Source organism: Anopheles bellator, chromosome 2 (genome assembly GCF_943735745.2).
Source record: "Anopheles bellator chromosome 2, idAnoBellAS_SP24_06.2, whole genome shotgun sequence".
Lineage (NCBI taxonomy): Eukaryota > Metazoa > Arthropoda > Insecta > Diptera > Culicidae > Anopheles > Anopheles bellator.
The window spans coordinates 44,928,398-44,944,259 of record NC_071286.1 but is presented as its reverse complement, the minus strand read 5'-3'; the positions used below and the strand labels follow the sequence as shown (position 1 = coordinate 44,944,259).

General features: G+C 46.9%; 1 protein-coding gene across 1 annotated transcript in view; it reads right to left on the bottom strand.

Annotated features, from left to right (window-relative positions):
* LOC131207590 (neurexin-3) overlaps positions 1–15,862 on the bottom strand; it is a 102,767-nt gene that overhangs the window by 16,869 nt on the left and 70,036 nt on the right. Inside the window, exons 8-15 of the mRNA XM_058200210.1 lie at positions 13,578–13,738; positions 13,454–13,480; positions 10,542–10,700; positions 10,327–10,479; positions 3,995–4,102; positions 3,541–3,925; positions 1,970–2,346; positions 1,535–1,655 (exon numbers count right to left, since the gene is read on the bottom strand). Coding sequence (XP_058056193.1) covers positions 1,535–1,655; positions 1,970–2,346; positions 3,541–3,925; positions 3,995–4,102; positions 10,327–10,479; positions 10,542–10,700; positions 13,454–13,480; positions 13,578–13,738 — 1,491 coding nt within the window. The remainder of the gene's footprint in view (positions 1–1,534; positions 1,656–1,969; positions 2,347–3,540; positions 3,926–3,994; positions 4,103–10,326; positions 10,480–10,541; positions 10,701–13,453; positions 13,481–13,577; positions 13,739–15,862) is intronic.

Genomic DNA, 15,862 nt, shown 5'->3' with positions numbered 1-15,862 from the left:
ATATGCTGAACCAAAACCACCTCAAGGCCGTCCCGTAAAACCTGTTTTAATGATGCCGGGCGCACTCCTTTTTGACACCGGCTCGTTTTCCACCGCCTCGTGTGGCCAGTTCGCCAAGTGTGGGTTCGCTTTCAGCTGCTGTCGGTAAAAGCGCCAAGAGAAAGGACCCGTGTTTCTTGTACGTGTCTGTGTGTGCCGTGATGGCGTTCATAAATAAAACCATCAAAAACCAATTTTCTCCCTAATTTCTCTTTACGAGATTATTTTGGTATTATTTCTTGCGTTTTTTTCGACGCTCATCCGTCTGCTCTTGGGCGCGAAAGTTGCTTCGTGTGATAGAGTGGCGAATCAGACGAATCTACGTAGGGCTGGTTGCCGATGGCGCGGCACACCTTGGCCGGTTCGAAAGCTCTCCAAAAATACCCCATACCGGTTCGGGTACGAAACTTGGCGATCGATAAGAAAGTCCCTGAGACGGAGTGAACACAAAATGCAAGAAAATGGTGGACATGGCAAGATGGACCTTCCTACTGCTGCGAAGGCAGATTCAGTTCTTTCTTGACCGTGCAGTCACTCGCAACTTTCGATATGCCATAGAGCTGGCATTCCAAATCGAGACTCTCGTACTGTGACTTTGCATTGGTATTCGAGCTATGGATTGACAAACTCCAAAAAGTATGCAATGAACCGGACCGGAGTAACCGGACAGTTTAAACTATTATTAGCTTCCCTCCAAAAACAAATCTAGATCGATATAATCCGATCCGTTTAATGTAACAAGTTGGCTCATAGCTTGTGCTGTGAGTCGTTGATAATTTTCTCACTGGATACTGCAATGCCCTAAGGTTGGCAGCATTTCGTTTCCCACACTAGTGATGGAGTAATGGAGCTAGATGAAACTAAACTGTGTTCGGATAGCGACGTTTGGGTTCACATGTTAAAAATAAAAGGCATAAAAATGTTAAAACCATAATTCGATGACCATTCGTGCTGCGTTCGAAGGAGTGCTGACTGGGCTGGAGAGCTTGGAAATTGTTCGTTCGTTTCATCCGGTGCAGGGAACCGTGAGTGTTGCGGTTGTGTCTGTAGGTCTAGTTTACGGGGGTTCTTTCCCAGCGAATGATGTCCGATTGTGGGTCCGATCACAGCTCGGAAACCGCTTCCACTCTCTCCGAATGGGCTGCTCTGGGGGTTCGGTGGGGGGGGTTTGCGTCTAAATGGGCTAATCTAGACCGTGGCCGGCGGGGTGGTGGTGGTAGAGTGAAGGATGGTGGAGGGTCGCGGGATGATTCAAATAGGTCCTTGGGCGATTGTTCGCTGCTTCTCTCGTTAATGGTTCGTTTCTTGGTTTTGGTTTGGTTTGGTTTTTGTTGTTGGCTTCAATACTTGCTCAATTTTCGATTCGAGTTCGGTCGAATTTGCATTTTTGCTTCGTTTTGGCAAACAGTTTTCGATTCGTCTCAATTCAGGAAAGAGAAACGACACGTCACGACACGTAATAGGGCAAAAAAGTAATGGTGCTGTTGATACATACATAACATACCCCTGACGGGTTGTGTCCCGTCAACTTGCAGCCGCAGATTCGACGCACGGCGAGAAAACCTCACCGTGTGCCAGTTGTTGTCGTTCAAGACACCCTGGCCGGCCAGTAGGTTCTGTGGGCGACAGGAGAAAATAAAAGGGAAACAACTCGGTTCAGCACTCGCATAGTGAATGGTGGAAAGAAAAACAACCATAACGAGAAAGAGAGAAAAATAGGGGAAAAAGGGATGGGGAGAAAATACAAAAGCAAAACAAAAACAAGAGCAAGGGAAACAACAATTGGGATAATTGACCAGGAAAAATGCCAAAGAGGTGAAATAAAACATGAAAACAGAATGAATCGAATCAAAAAAGAAAACATGAAAAGAACAAGCACTATTTGAGGTGACCATAGTTCTGGCCGAAGTGGAACGGAGCAAAAGGACACCTTTTCCCGATCGCCGAGCCGCACGTTGGCACGGACACGGCCCGCCACCAGTCCGATCTCGAGTCGGTCGGAAGAGCTGGACTCGGCGCTGGTGAGCAGCAGCAATCCGGCGGGTCGCGATGTCTTGAAGCGGATGACCAGCTCCTCCGTCTGCGTCCGGCTCCCCAGGTTGCCCCCGATCCAGATGGCCATGTGCTGTGAGCCGTTGAACGCCAGCGTGGCCGATTCGCGGCCACACGTCGGGCCGGTGAACAGCGTTGCCGAGCAGTCGCATAGCGGTCGGTTCCATCCTTCGGTGCACTGTCCGCCGTTCTGGCACGGTGACACCTGGCCACCGCACTGGTTCGCTATGACGTGGCACGAGGGCTTGATGGCTCCTGCGGAGAAAGCGAGAATAGCGCCAGGCGTGTGGTTAGTGGCTGCAATCAGCTGGAGAACGTGAAATCTTTCAATGTGAAATTTCAATCACTTTGTTCAATGGCACACAATGTTTTACGATTTTGCATGAGTTCTAAATGTAACTTGTAACTTATCGAAGTTATTTTGACATAGATGACTATACCTTACTTGCTCTATCATTTTATTGAATATCTCCCAGAATTATTGAATGTCTTATATAAGGCTGGCTAAAAGTAATGCATTATTTTTTCGGTAGATGACTTTAACTTTTCTTTCATTTTCTTTGAAAAAGGCGAAAATTCAAGCAAGGTGGGGCAAGGGGGAAGCACGTTTAAGTTGCACCTTGCATAGACAGTGCCGTCAAAACGCCGTCGAAAATGATGATTAATGTTGATTTGTGTTCCACCAGGACAACGAAATGTTATGCACATCTTTAGTCCGGGAGCTTGTTGCGGAAGTTTTAAGGCGTCCAGCGTATAGTCGGGATCTTGCACCAAGCGATTGACACCTTTTTCGCGCATTACAAAGTTTCCTGAGTGATGAAGAACTGAGATCAAAATAAGATTGTCAAAATGGATTGCTCGAGTTTTTAGCCAATAACCACTAAGCCTTCTACAAGAGAGGCATCATGAAGGTATTTTTTCCAACAAAATGGTCAATATTTGACGCAAATCGCACGATTGAAAGTGTATTAAATAAAGTTTTTAAATTCATGCAAAAACGTCGATGATTTTTTAGCCAGCCTTATGGCAAAGGGGGTTACATTATTCGCTAAGAATACTATGAGCAAAAAAAAGAAACTAACATTATTAGTATATTATAAGTTTCATTATTTATTGTTCACTATTTCCGTTAGATGTTCCGATTGATATAATTTTCAATGGTTTAGGGAGGAAGGATTTTTGAGAAGGAAACGATTAAGTTAAAGACTAGGCAGTAAATGGATGTGGCAATGTGCGAATGTGAAGGATTAGTTATTACCATTCCACACTTTTGCGTCTAGGTGTAAGATTTGTTTCTAGCATAGCTGCCATACTTAAAAATTAAATGGCCGAGTGCTGTTTATTCTGCGTGCTCCCAAGAACGTGTGCTTGGTCACCCACTTAGCAACTCGGAATTGGTGAACTAAACGGAAGCCAAAGCATAAAATGGAAGTACAAAGAAGCACTCACCGGAGTCTTGCTGGCGGGCAATGTGGGCGATGTCGACCGGTTTGCCCGACAGCGTGAGGTCGCGCAGACACCCGACGAACCCTTGGCGTAGCGTCGCGGTCCAAATGGCCGGCGGGATGTAGATTTCGGCGTACGGTGGCCCAATGCCGCCGATGTACATTGGGCTGTCGAGCTGCATCTGGGACGCTTCGCCCGGCGTCCGGAAGTCGTTCCACTGGCCGTCGACTCCGACCTTGCCCTCGCGGCCACTCCGGCGCACCGACAGCTCGTGCCAAACGCCGTCGTCCACGCGACGTCTCGAGGCTCGCACCTTCACCGCGCCCGTGCCCAGGTCCATGTGGATGTAGATGTGCCCGTTCAGCAGTTCCACCGCGAAGAAGTTACTCTATTTGACAGGGACGAGAGCCAGGATGAGCGCGGCGTTGCCACACACACGTGCGGGGCGTTGTCTTACCTTTGGAGCGCGCGTCATTGTGTTGAGGATGATCAATCCGTTCGGTTCGTTTGTGCGGAACTTGAACGACAGGATGCCCTGCTTCGACGCGTCCCACGGTGGAAGTAGCTGCGGGGAGAAGAAGACAGCGATAGAGTGGGGCGTTTCCCGGGGACGGTTAGAAAGGTACAAATTAGGTTAGCCGCTACGCTTCGCTCCAAACATAAACCCGAGAGCTCAGCATCAACAGTGGACCGCTGACCGCGGGGACGCGGATCGTTGGGAATAAGTGGAGTAATTAAATTTAAATATAATGAAGTGTATCTTTCCGTCCACTCCCGAGCCCGATCCCCGTTGAGGCGGGCCAGGTGTTCCGGGAGAAGGGGAATCACGCCCACGGGCCGGTGGGTGCTGTGAACCGTAATTAATACCGGCCGACCGATGGTCTCGGACGCGACTGATGCGTGCCGGCGTTGTGGAAAACTTTTTCCAACTCCGGCCACCTACGTTTAGGTTTAACAGTTTTTTGCTCACCAGCGGAGGTAAGGGGTCATCAAAAGACGGACTGCAGCCGATTTTATGGTCATTATGTCCTCAAATATCCTTCCCGATTTGGAAGGGCCACCAGAGTGTAAACGGGTAGTGTCTAGGGCCACGCTCTATTCCCGTGTTGCCCTCTCGTTGGTCCACCTGCTGATAAAGTTGGCTAGCAAGGAGTTGGTGCCAGGGACCACAACGAACCACAACAGACGCAACGGCGCTGCGTGTATTAGAAATTCAAATTCGCTCGGGACAATTTTGCGCGCCCAACCAAAGCCCTGCTTTTTCCCGTGGGCCATTCCCGGTCCCGTTCCCGAGGCTATCATTCGTTTGCGGTCGTTAGTCGCGCATTTTGGACCTGGGCCGGGTCTTAATTATTCATTTTTAATAAAACTTTTAAGGAGTGCGGCTTTTAGTAAGGGACAGCAGATACTTGCTGCGGTTGCTAGCGTCCGAAAGTTGGTCAAAGTATAGTGCGGAGCGTCTCCGTTAATGAACTTTCGAAAAGGATGTAAACGATCGTATGGTGTGCACTGTTTGGGGTTCCCGTGATGGGACCCGTTTCTACATTCGTTGACAGTAGCATAGTATTCTATCAATGAGCGATTTTACAATCGAATTGATCGGAAACTATATAAAAAAACCCGGTTACAATTCCAGTTTGGCACATGGAAGAAAGTCGGTGGAAGTGGCACATTCGCTGCCTGTTCGATCATTCACATACTTTTGTCAAAGGGTCCGTTAAACGCTTCCAAATTCAAATGAAATCGCTTGATTGATCATAAACGACATTTGCGACCGATTCTGGCGAAGAAAATTCATTAAAAGTTTAAAAGTTAATGAAAACTCGCTGCGTAGGCACCAACTTTAAACTAGCAAAAGTACCCGAGCTATAACTTCTTAAAACCATGCTTTGACCCTGGCCGACGTTACCCTGGACCGAAGGTGTTCACCGTTGACGTGGCGAAGAATTCACGTGTTGCCTGCTCAACCGAAGGTCGAAGGTCGTTACATATTAGCCTTTCCAACCGTTTACTTACTGTTGTGCCCAAAATTTAACGGTAATTTGCATATAATTCGAAAAGTGCTTATAATACAAAGTAGTCCACATATGTAATTACAATTTGACGCTGTTGTTGGTGAAAGTGATGCAACCTTAGAAATAAAAACAGAAGTCTCGTGGATTCGCAATCGAAAACCAGTTCAAAATTCGCCTTGCTTTTTGGCCAAAGTGTTAAGTAAAATATACGAATAGTTTTGGGAAAACTTGCTTATCACGGTATCAGATCTTCAAAGAAGAGAAAGCTAGCAAATTTTATTCCCGATTTTCCCAGAAAACCTAAACTGTGACAATCAACAGACAGCCACCCATAAACACCAGAATAACCCAATAATTACCGTGCTAAAAAGCAAGCATTATGAAACGGAAAATATAGGGTATGGTTTCGGCATAGTTAGTCTAGTAGTGGCCAGTTTAGTCAAAAAACAGTGGGCGCGACTGGCGTGCAACGCGAAACTCAACTGCACTGCAAAGCACTGCGAGGCGGCGAGATTTTACTCTAATTATGCCTTGCGCAGTAACCGTCACCGGAGCGTCCTTGATGTCGCAGAAAACGCCAAGGTGACCACGGTGCCACCTGGGCCCGTTACGAAGAGGAACCGGAAGACCTTCCGGTGCAGTGCCGGTCAACGCACATCGTCGGCAAGGTGCCGGGGATTGGTGGGTTAATTTATTTATTTATTAAAATGTACACCCAGCAATTAGCATGAATTATGGAGACGGGATCCTTTTGTTTTGTTTTCCTCTCTTTTTCGCTCTCGCTGGATGTTCGTGTCACTTTTGCGTCCTGTAATGCCCCTCGGTACACCGGGACCCACGTTGACCGGGACCCGGTTGCATGCCGTCGTCCGGATAACAAAGTCCTGACAGGATACACCCATCGCGACGGCTGTTTCCGCGATGTCTACATCGCATCATTAACTACCGTCATAACTGTCCGCCCGGCCAGGCCAGGAACGAGCATGCTGGGGCGTTACGGGGTTGTTTCCTCCGCAAATAACCCCTTTCATTTAACATCGTTGTGTTTTATAATACACGACAGTTATAATCAATCATGCGATGCAATGGGAACCAATAATCCGTTTTGCGTTCACATGGTGGCCATCTTTTTCGATCATATACAGTGGAACAAAGAGAATCGAAACGTTCAGATAGAGAAAGATAGACAAACAGAAATATGTATTCAATTTAATACACGCAAAAAGTTTGAAAACTTTTCATATCTTCCGACTAAGTGTCAAAGATCCGACGGAAAACAAGTTCGCCTCGCCATGGCTCCTCGTTCATCATGTTCCGTTCCGGAAATTAGTCACCACTAATCCCGGTTTGGGTAGCGCACAAAGAAATGGAGACGCTTGCGGTCCCCATCGGTTTCGGTCTTTGATCCCTCCGAATGGGAGTCGGAATCATTTTGCCGATGCGGTTTACGCCAAACAAATATCTGTCATTCGAAATGTTGACGACCGTGCGCCAAAAGTTCTGACCCAGCACAGCCCACTCGGGGCCCACGGTTCCGCCTCGTGACGACGTGTCTCGGCTCAGGCTGTTTCCATTTATCTAAAGTCCATGGTTCTGTTTTTGTTTTCGGTCTACATTCCCTGATTTCGTGACGTTTCTGTTCTTCGACATTGTCGGAGTACCAGGAGTCACCTAACCTGTACCCGAGCTCGAGATTTTGCGGTTCGAGGTTTCTGTCGGGCTGCGGTTAGCCAGCAGAAAAGGGAGCAACATGAGCTTCCAGTTTCAGGTCCGTGCGTCCGAGAATTCTTCAACTCTTGGTGAAGCGTGGAAATCGTTCTGTTGAAGCACATTGCATTATTGCGTAATGGCGGGCCATGGCAACGTTCGTGGAGAACGAAAGTGATGCAAAATGTGGCAATTTGTCCTCGTTTAAGAACCACATCGAGGAGGGAACGTGAAAAATAAGAAAGATTACTGCGGTTCCTGTGGGCTGTGGGTTCAATCTTTTACTGACCACTCACCAAGAGACAGGCGGACAACATGAGACAACCAATAGAGGAGGAATTGAAATAAAGTTCACATTCGTATGCCTTTAGCCAGTGTATTTGTTTTTTCTGAGGCACTTGTGAGCTAAGCTGACATGAACAACTGGTTCTACGGCGGATTGTGATCCTGTCCCTTTCACTATCGACAAAATGATGAACTCAATGTTGAGTCTAGGTGCATAGAACATAAAAGACACAAAAGAGTTTCCGTTGGTTAAATTGGTAATTGTTTTTGTACAAAATTATCCCTGTCGGTAGGCACATTTGTCTCAAAACAATGAATTTCTTGTATCAGATTCTTGAGCAAGGTTTTAAAAAATATTCTGAAATTTGCATTGTACAACAATTTTTTAACACTCTTGTGAAGGTTTGTGAAGTTTCATTGCAATCTGTCAATTCATTATTTTTTTACAAGCCATTTTAGTATCAACCTTGTCACAGTATTTTTTACAATAGAAAAAATAGAGTGTCGTGAAGTGATTAATTTTTTTGTTTTCTTTATTTTATTTTTAATTATTTTTATATTTTATTTTAGCAAAGGAAATTTATGAACAAATGTTAATCAGATTTAGACCATTTACGGCATCATTTAGAGCATTTTAAAGTGGTTAAAGGTAGACTTTTGCGTCGACTCATCACTATGGATGAGACTTGGGACCGCATCCATAGTGACGAGTTGCAAGAAGATGTTAGCATGAATTTTTTGAGATGCGAAAGGAATTTTGCTTGTGGATAATTTGTGAACTGGTAAAACAATAAGTTATGAATATTATTGTAACTTTTCTTGTAACCAAGCTGACAGAAAAGAATCGTGGAAAAGAGCCGGTTTGCAGCAGAAAAAAATCCAAAGTCCAAAGACGTCTTTGAAGCACAACCACACGGATGATGCTGAATTGGTTGGTGGCGATCGGGAAGTGCCCATGAACTTCGCTACTTTCGGGTTCGGTTTACATAATCTTCAAAGTTGATCGGTCAACATTTATCTGCTACGTATGATGTCCAACACATGACCAGATGGACAGGCCGACAGATATACTCCTGTGGCATGACTTAAACTATCAAATGCGAGCATCTTACAACTTTTCGTTGTTAGATGCTTCAGTAATTGAAATCCTTTTTATCTCGACTCGGAGATCAACTTTTCGCCCGCTGAACACCACGTTCGGTACATCCACGTGCACCGTGTAATGGTATAAAGTATTAAACATTTAGCAAAAACTAAAAACCAGAAGCCCAGCACAGACCCCGCAGTTGAAACCGACGGGCAGCGGTGCAACACAAACGACCGCCATGACAGGCTGGCCGAGGATGTCTGGCGTTTCCTAGAGTTAGTTCGAGTTCGAGTTCCATGCTGATCCCCGCAGATTTGTATCACAACGGAACCAGGCGGCTCTTCGGCCACCGTCCCGGGGACGACAATGTGGCAGTGGCAACGACAACGATTTACTCTCGCCTCGCCTCGCCGTCATCCCGAGAGGGTTTCCTCGAGCCGGCGGGTCGGGTCTGTCAACTTGAATTGGGTTCAGTGGTCCTGCTGTGATAAAGACAAACGAATACTGTTTCTAGTTTGCACTTTATCTACTCCGCAGAAGCCCGCACACACGTACACGTGCGCCACAGAGACATCAACTGTGTTGCGTTTGCTCGGCAACATAAATCAGCATACGGGGCTTTCCAGGGGTCGGCAGCGGCCCGAAGTGGCCTCAGGAACGCAACGGACCGAACCGGAGCGTGGAGTGGAAAGCATTTCCGGAATTTACTACGCAGCGCAGCAACCGGGCGAGAAAATGGCGCTATGGGAAAACTAACTGGGGCATTTCGGGGGGCAGCAGTCCTGTGGCGATAACGCCATGGAGCCGCTGGGGGTGGTTTCGGGTTAAGTGGAAACTGTGTGTGTGTGTGTGTGCAGTTTCCGTACCCGAGATAAGAGACGAAACCACCGGTCCGGGAAATGCGGAAAGCGAAAAGTTGAAGTACGCTAATCATTTCCCGGTGGCCGTCAAGTTTTTGTTACGAATGAAAATATGCCAACAATGTGTCAACGTGAGTCCTGTGCGGGCCCCTCCTAAATCTCGACGTACTGTCTTTGTGTGCCAATTACTGGATATTGTTTCGAATTTTAGTTGACGATATTTCCATTACGGTCCCACATGCCAACACCGGCAGCGAGATCGGAAACATCTATTCCTTTTGTAACGTTCATTAAGTTTGCTTTACGGGACGGCATTCAACGGCACTACAGATGCTACTGATGCTGCTGCTGCTGTTTTTGTCCCTCAAACTGCGTGGATTTTGGGACGTTTAATTTTCTTCCTGCAAATGAAAGATGAAGTCAAACAAATTCTCGCCAAACTCGTGCACGTAACTTTAATCTCCAACTTCAAACCGAAACACCGGTCAAGTTTGTCATGAATCCAGCCACGGTTTCCGCGACGGTTTCTGTGTCGAAAGCGCAACGGAAAAGGATAAAGTTTTCTCGACACAGGCAGTCGTCCAGCGGTCTTCCAGGAAATCAAAGAACTGTTTTCTTGGGCGTTGCAAAAGTTTCGCGTTGGCGGTCCGCAAACGCTTCGATCGGGCGGCTTCGGACTCGGTTTTTGTCCGCATCGGTCAACAAAGCGTGCAGCTCTGGATAGGATGGGACCGACGGAACCGGAATGAACCGGTGCCGGAAACATGGCTTCGTGAAGGATCATTTTCGGACAGACAAGATGAAATATGGGGCCACCAGAGAATAGCATACTCACCAGGTAGGATTCTCGGGTGGTGAACGTCACGGGGTCCTGCGGGTCACCGGAGGGGCACGTGTAATCGACGCGCCCGGCCACCTGTATCAGCTTCGAGCCGGTCCGCGCCAGGTCGATCAGATTCAGGCGCAGGGTATCGGCCGAAAATTCAACCTGCGGAAGAGCGATCGCCGTGTTCGTGTTACGGGCCACTTAGTCCGGGGCAATCCACTTACCTTCCGGAGGCATCCGACAAAGTTGTTGTGCACGCGGGCCCCCAGAAGGGCCCGCGGGTTCACGGCACCCCCCACGTAGACCCGCGATGACGACAGCATCGTGAACTTGCCGGCAATGTGCGAATGGTCGGTGTACACATCGTCCACAACGGCCACTAGCTGCAAGCGAGAGAGAGAGAGATAGAGAAAGAGAGTAGAAGTGCCATTAATTGCGCGAAGGGCTGGGCCGTCTCCGAACGATTCCGGGGTCGGGATTAAGCCATAATATTGGCCAGTGAATTATTGTTTCTCTCGTCTCGCAAACCGAGCCTCTTGAAAGTTGGCCGAAAGCACGCCGAGCCGATGATGATTTTGTATCTTCATTTATTTATATATCTACTTATTTATTGTGAAATATGGACCAGCGACAAATTCTATTCTGAACTTACTGTAAAATCTGAATTGATGTGCTACTACAGGGGAATTAAAGGCCTAATTGTTTGCCAACATTAACGCAACAAACGGTACAGTGTCGAGGCACAATTTACTTGTTTGCAAACGGTTTATTATTAGTCGTCACAAAAAGAAACTAAAGTGAGGGTGCATTGCAGCCGGGTGTTCCTATGATTCGGCTTCAGAAATCGACAACAGCGACTTTCTACATTCTAATTCAAACCATTTCCTTTGCACATTCGTCCAGTGGTCGAACTAATGCAAAAGACGACATAGCTGTTGTAACGGTGTCGATTACTATCACAGAAAAATTTCAATAAATTTATACCTATTTATTACCAGACCAAAGCAGGAACGCAATTTATGAGAGTTTCAGTTCCGTATACCTTTGCAAAAACGAAGCAAATACTTTTGCTCCGCAATTTTGCCCAGAGAACAAATTTCGCAGAAAGTGACAACATTTCGTTTGGGTTTGTATTGGTTCAACTGCTCTAATCGGTTATTGGAGCCGGTTCGAGTGGGATTGATGGAAACAGTATTTTTGCTTCACTGAACGCATACTGCTCAGCCTCTGAACCTCGTGTTACACGAGATTGGTCACTTTCTCGGTTCAGATGTTCCTGGGGTGTCGTAGGAAAACACATTCAACTTGGCCCCATTTTACTAACTTCCCTGTCCGCGTGAAGTGTTCTTAACGTTTGACTTTTAAAACCAAAAAAACCGTCAAGGAGCAATCCGGTAGACATCACAGTCACTTCTGCCCTGTCGTTTAATGTAATTGTGTCGCAACAGAGTAAAATGCGCACAGGTTTAAGCTTTGACGTGCCTAGCAATTATGTTGGCTCGAGCAGACGTCGTTTCCTTAACTTCGCAACACACACACATTCTTTGGCGACACCGTCACTCTCAATTGGGTGCTCCGAAATCCCAGGTAAGTGGCCGTTTCGGTCACGGGAGTCAGCTGGAAGTCCGTGGGGTGAGCTTCCGGGCTCAGTTTCAACGCACTCATCCAGAATAAAGGTTCCGCTCTCAGAAGTTCCTCAGTACGTGTCTTGGCTTTTGTTCTGCCAAGACGTGTTCACCGCCGCCACGCATCGCCATTGTTACCTGCGCCCGCCAGGGAACGAGGCGAACCAGAACAGCCCTTAGAGGGCCCCATCGAAACGTTTTACAAAATGGACGACCAGGCCAGAAGTAGCATTTCAAAGGAAGTGTTCGTGTTCTTTTCTAATTTTCGCTTACACGGTTACAACGGGAACACTACAAAGAACAGCTAAAGCTGCATGGTGCAGTTGTCGTGAATTTGGGATGATTTGCCCATCGACGGGCCTAAGACGGTGGCAGCTTCCTTGGTGATGATGAGTATCGTGCTGCTGCCCTAACGCATAACCGCGGTGCTGTGTTGTGCCTTATTATTGTTTCAGAAATAGGGTTTATGGCTGGGTCTATTTATACTAGGACTCGTAGGATGGTCTGTCCCCACAGGGAGCTTCTCGGAAGGAACGTTATCGTAAATATACATACGAAAGAAAAAAGGACTCCTCTGCTACGTCTTCTGCATATTTGTTGAAGTCTCGCTTTGACCTAGACGGCTGTGGGTGGAAACTATGAAATGGTACAGGGGAGAGGGCAAAATGGAACCAATGGTATATATGCACTCGAGCGTCGATGGCACCGGAACCACTTCACGAACGAGTGAGTTCATTGGACGAACCCCTATTGACCCATCGAGTGCAGGGCATCGAAGTGCCGTAGGGTGGAAAGCCCTATCTCCATAATTAACCGCCGCCTTTCTTCATTCACGTTGTCGGTTTTCTTCTCTGAAGGCTCTCGCTCGTTCTCTCTCTCTCTCTCTGTCTCTCTCTCTCTCTCTCTCTCTCTCTCTCTCTCTCTCTTTCTCTGATTCTAATGGTATCCGAAAGTGGCTGACAAAGTGCCAGCGTCGACTACTTCTCACCGCCGCGTAAATGGGAAAAGTTCCTACAATAAGGTGGCATTAATTAGTGCTTCGCTCGCAGGATTAGCCCGAACTGGGGAGTGTCATATTTTTTCATCACAAACTGCAAGCACGACCATCTGGGGCGCTGGGCGTATGCGTCGCCATTCGTGGGGAGGCTTCGGTGAAGATAGCGCGTTTCCGTGAAGCGGAAATGATTAATGATATTTCGTGCGGACTAGAGCCTGGGCCGAAGAGCACGACTGCAGAAGAGTCCACGTACTCCTGCTTCCGGGATACACTAAGGGGTCATCATTAACCGTACCGTGGGTACTTTCTCTCGAGCGGCCCTGGGAACCCTGCCACATGGCTTTAGGGGGTTCTATAGTGCATCGCTACAATTCGGCTTCGCAATGGAACGGGATTTGGGTGAGAGATTTAGGAAGTTGATTGCCTGGCACCCGGCACCGTGCGAGAGAACTAAACTACTGCGAAACCGGAAACATCGGCGACGGCGAAACAGAAAGCAACAAAAGCTACTCACCCGACAGAAGCTCGTTATCGATGAGATCTGGAAGAGAAAGGTAGCGAAAGAGAGAAGAGCGACCGTGTCGATGTTAGGATTACGTGTATCGAAGGGCGGGCGAGCACGGGAAGCTCCTACTTACCTCCTGGATTCGTCGGTGAACCGTAACCTTGTGCCACTGGTGGTCGTCGAAGCGCACGCGGGAGGGCTTGATGTGCATCTCCTGCTTCCCGTTTGAAAGGCCCATCGTCAGCGACACACCGCCATCGCGGAGCGCCAGGTTCAGGTAGTCAGTTCCGTGGCCTTAAAGGGTGAAAAAGTAAAAATAATTGTGTAAATATCAGCACCATTTTATCAGCACCAGCAGAACGTTTAGCTCTGCGCCATGGAGACGCCAGGTACCCCGTGGGAAGCGCTGTAGCAAACGGACTTCAGGCTGTCCGTTTTAAACGGTTAACTTTCACACGATCTTCTGGTTGTTGAAATGTTTGAAATGAGAGCTCAAGGTGACCCTTCAGCAGCGGCTGCCAACGTTGTAATTATGTAAATGTTTTCATTAGAAGTCAATTCTTTTATTTGTTTAACAGGCAACGCTGACAAACTGGAAGTTTTGAACTCAAGTTGATGCTCTGTTAGGGTTCGAAATGACGTACTTCGCTTAGAAACCGAAAGGTTTTTCTTATTCCAATTCCGTAATGAAACTCAAATGTTCGGCGTCGTTGCAAATGATTTTCGTTAACGATTTCAAACAGCAACGTCACAAACACGTAACGTAATCATCGATCAGCATAACCACCGATCGCCCTGCGGAACGACACTTTCGTTTTTTTTTTGTCAATCACAGTCAGTCAGCTGATTGATGACCGCGTCATATTTTATAAAGCGCACACCGTTTTTATATTTGTAATAAACATGCTTCCGCTACAAGGCATCGGGGCCGGTGACCGGAAGCGATTTGGTGGCGGCCAGACAGGCCGAGAGCGATAGAAGTGGAACGTACCGGCTTCGGTCCGTCATCAATTTTTGCTTATTAAATTTTTACCAAGGCTACTACACCATTAGACTCACTCCATCGTTCTCAGCGGCCATTTTGTGATGGAAGAAAAGGTGGCCGGTGCGGCCACAGTCCCGCGGTTATCAGGCGTTGCAACTTCCAGGTTTCAGCTCATGATTTGCGTCCAAATCACTCATTTTCCGTTTTTTTCTTTACCACGGTTGCGGCCAGATTCGTACCGTTTTTCAATCACCTGTACCTGCGGCACACAGGTCGGCGGCCGTGATCGACTTAACGGCAAGCGGATCGCCTTTTTGTTCTGCGGGCGAAAGGCTTTTTTAATGGCTTTATGATGAAAATTATTCCCCCCCAATGCATATTACAGCACGACGGAGACGGGTTTGAACCGTCATCGTTGCGCGGGGAGTTTCAGCGGCCAGTCCCCGAAGGACAAAATGCATTTTCCATGTAACGCGCGCTCAACGGTGAACTGTGACATTTTCACCTATCCAGCCGATCCTGCAGATAAGCCGTGGGAAATGAACGGGCTTTTCGAAATTGAAATTGGAACTCGCCCGGAGAACCGGAACCAAATCCTGGGATTGTTGCCGGAAGCCGATGTTTTGTTGGAAACGTGGGTGAACGAGAAAGTTGTTCTTTGTTTGTTTGTTCTGTCATTTATATCCATTTTGTATATTTTAGTATCTGTTTGTGGTATTAAAACCTGGTGGCGTATAGAAATATGGTTTTTCTATTGCACGGTAATATGTGCAAGTGTACACAGTACGGTGAGAAGGTTTTCAAATTTTATATAACCATGTTTTTTCGATCAATTTTTTGTATCTTTAAACTGCGAAAGGTTCACATCAAATTATTTGTCACACTCAGGTCAGGCACAGAGGAAAGTTGTGTATAGGAACAGAAAAATAGAGGAAAGTACCGCGGGTGGATTAGCAGAATACTAACTGACAAATAATATGCTCTGAACACTAAAAGCTACCAAAATTCATGCTGAAGTTTGTTTCTTGGGTTCAGCATTATAGCCGGACATGTAAAAAGCCAGTGGTTATTGTTTATATGAAAGTTACCGACGCTAATCCAAACAAACTGGTTCATCGTTCAAATGTTACTTAATTCATTAACGCGGGGTTTGCAGTTAACTCACAGTCAACGACTGTCACATAAGAACTGCGCGTTCGAAAGGGCTGAAAATAGTTGTCAGCAGATTGAAAACTCAATCCGTTTCAGAAATTCAGTTTTTATTGACTAGTATCGCCATCTCGATGGTAAACGATAGAGGATCGATGGTTTTTGGCCTCACATTTCAATAAACATAATTTGTAGTCAACTTGATAGGCTTAATTAAACTGTACCATCGATTTAGCTTTCTCCACAGTATAACACAGTGTTATCAGTCAAAAAAAGAATCAGCT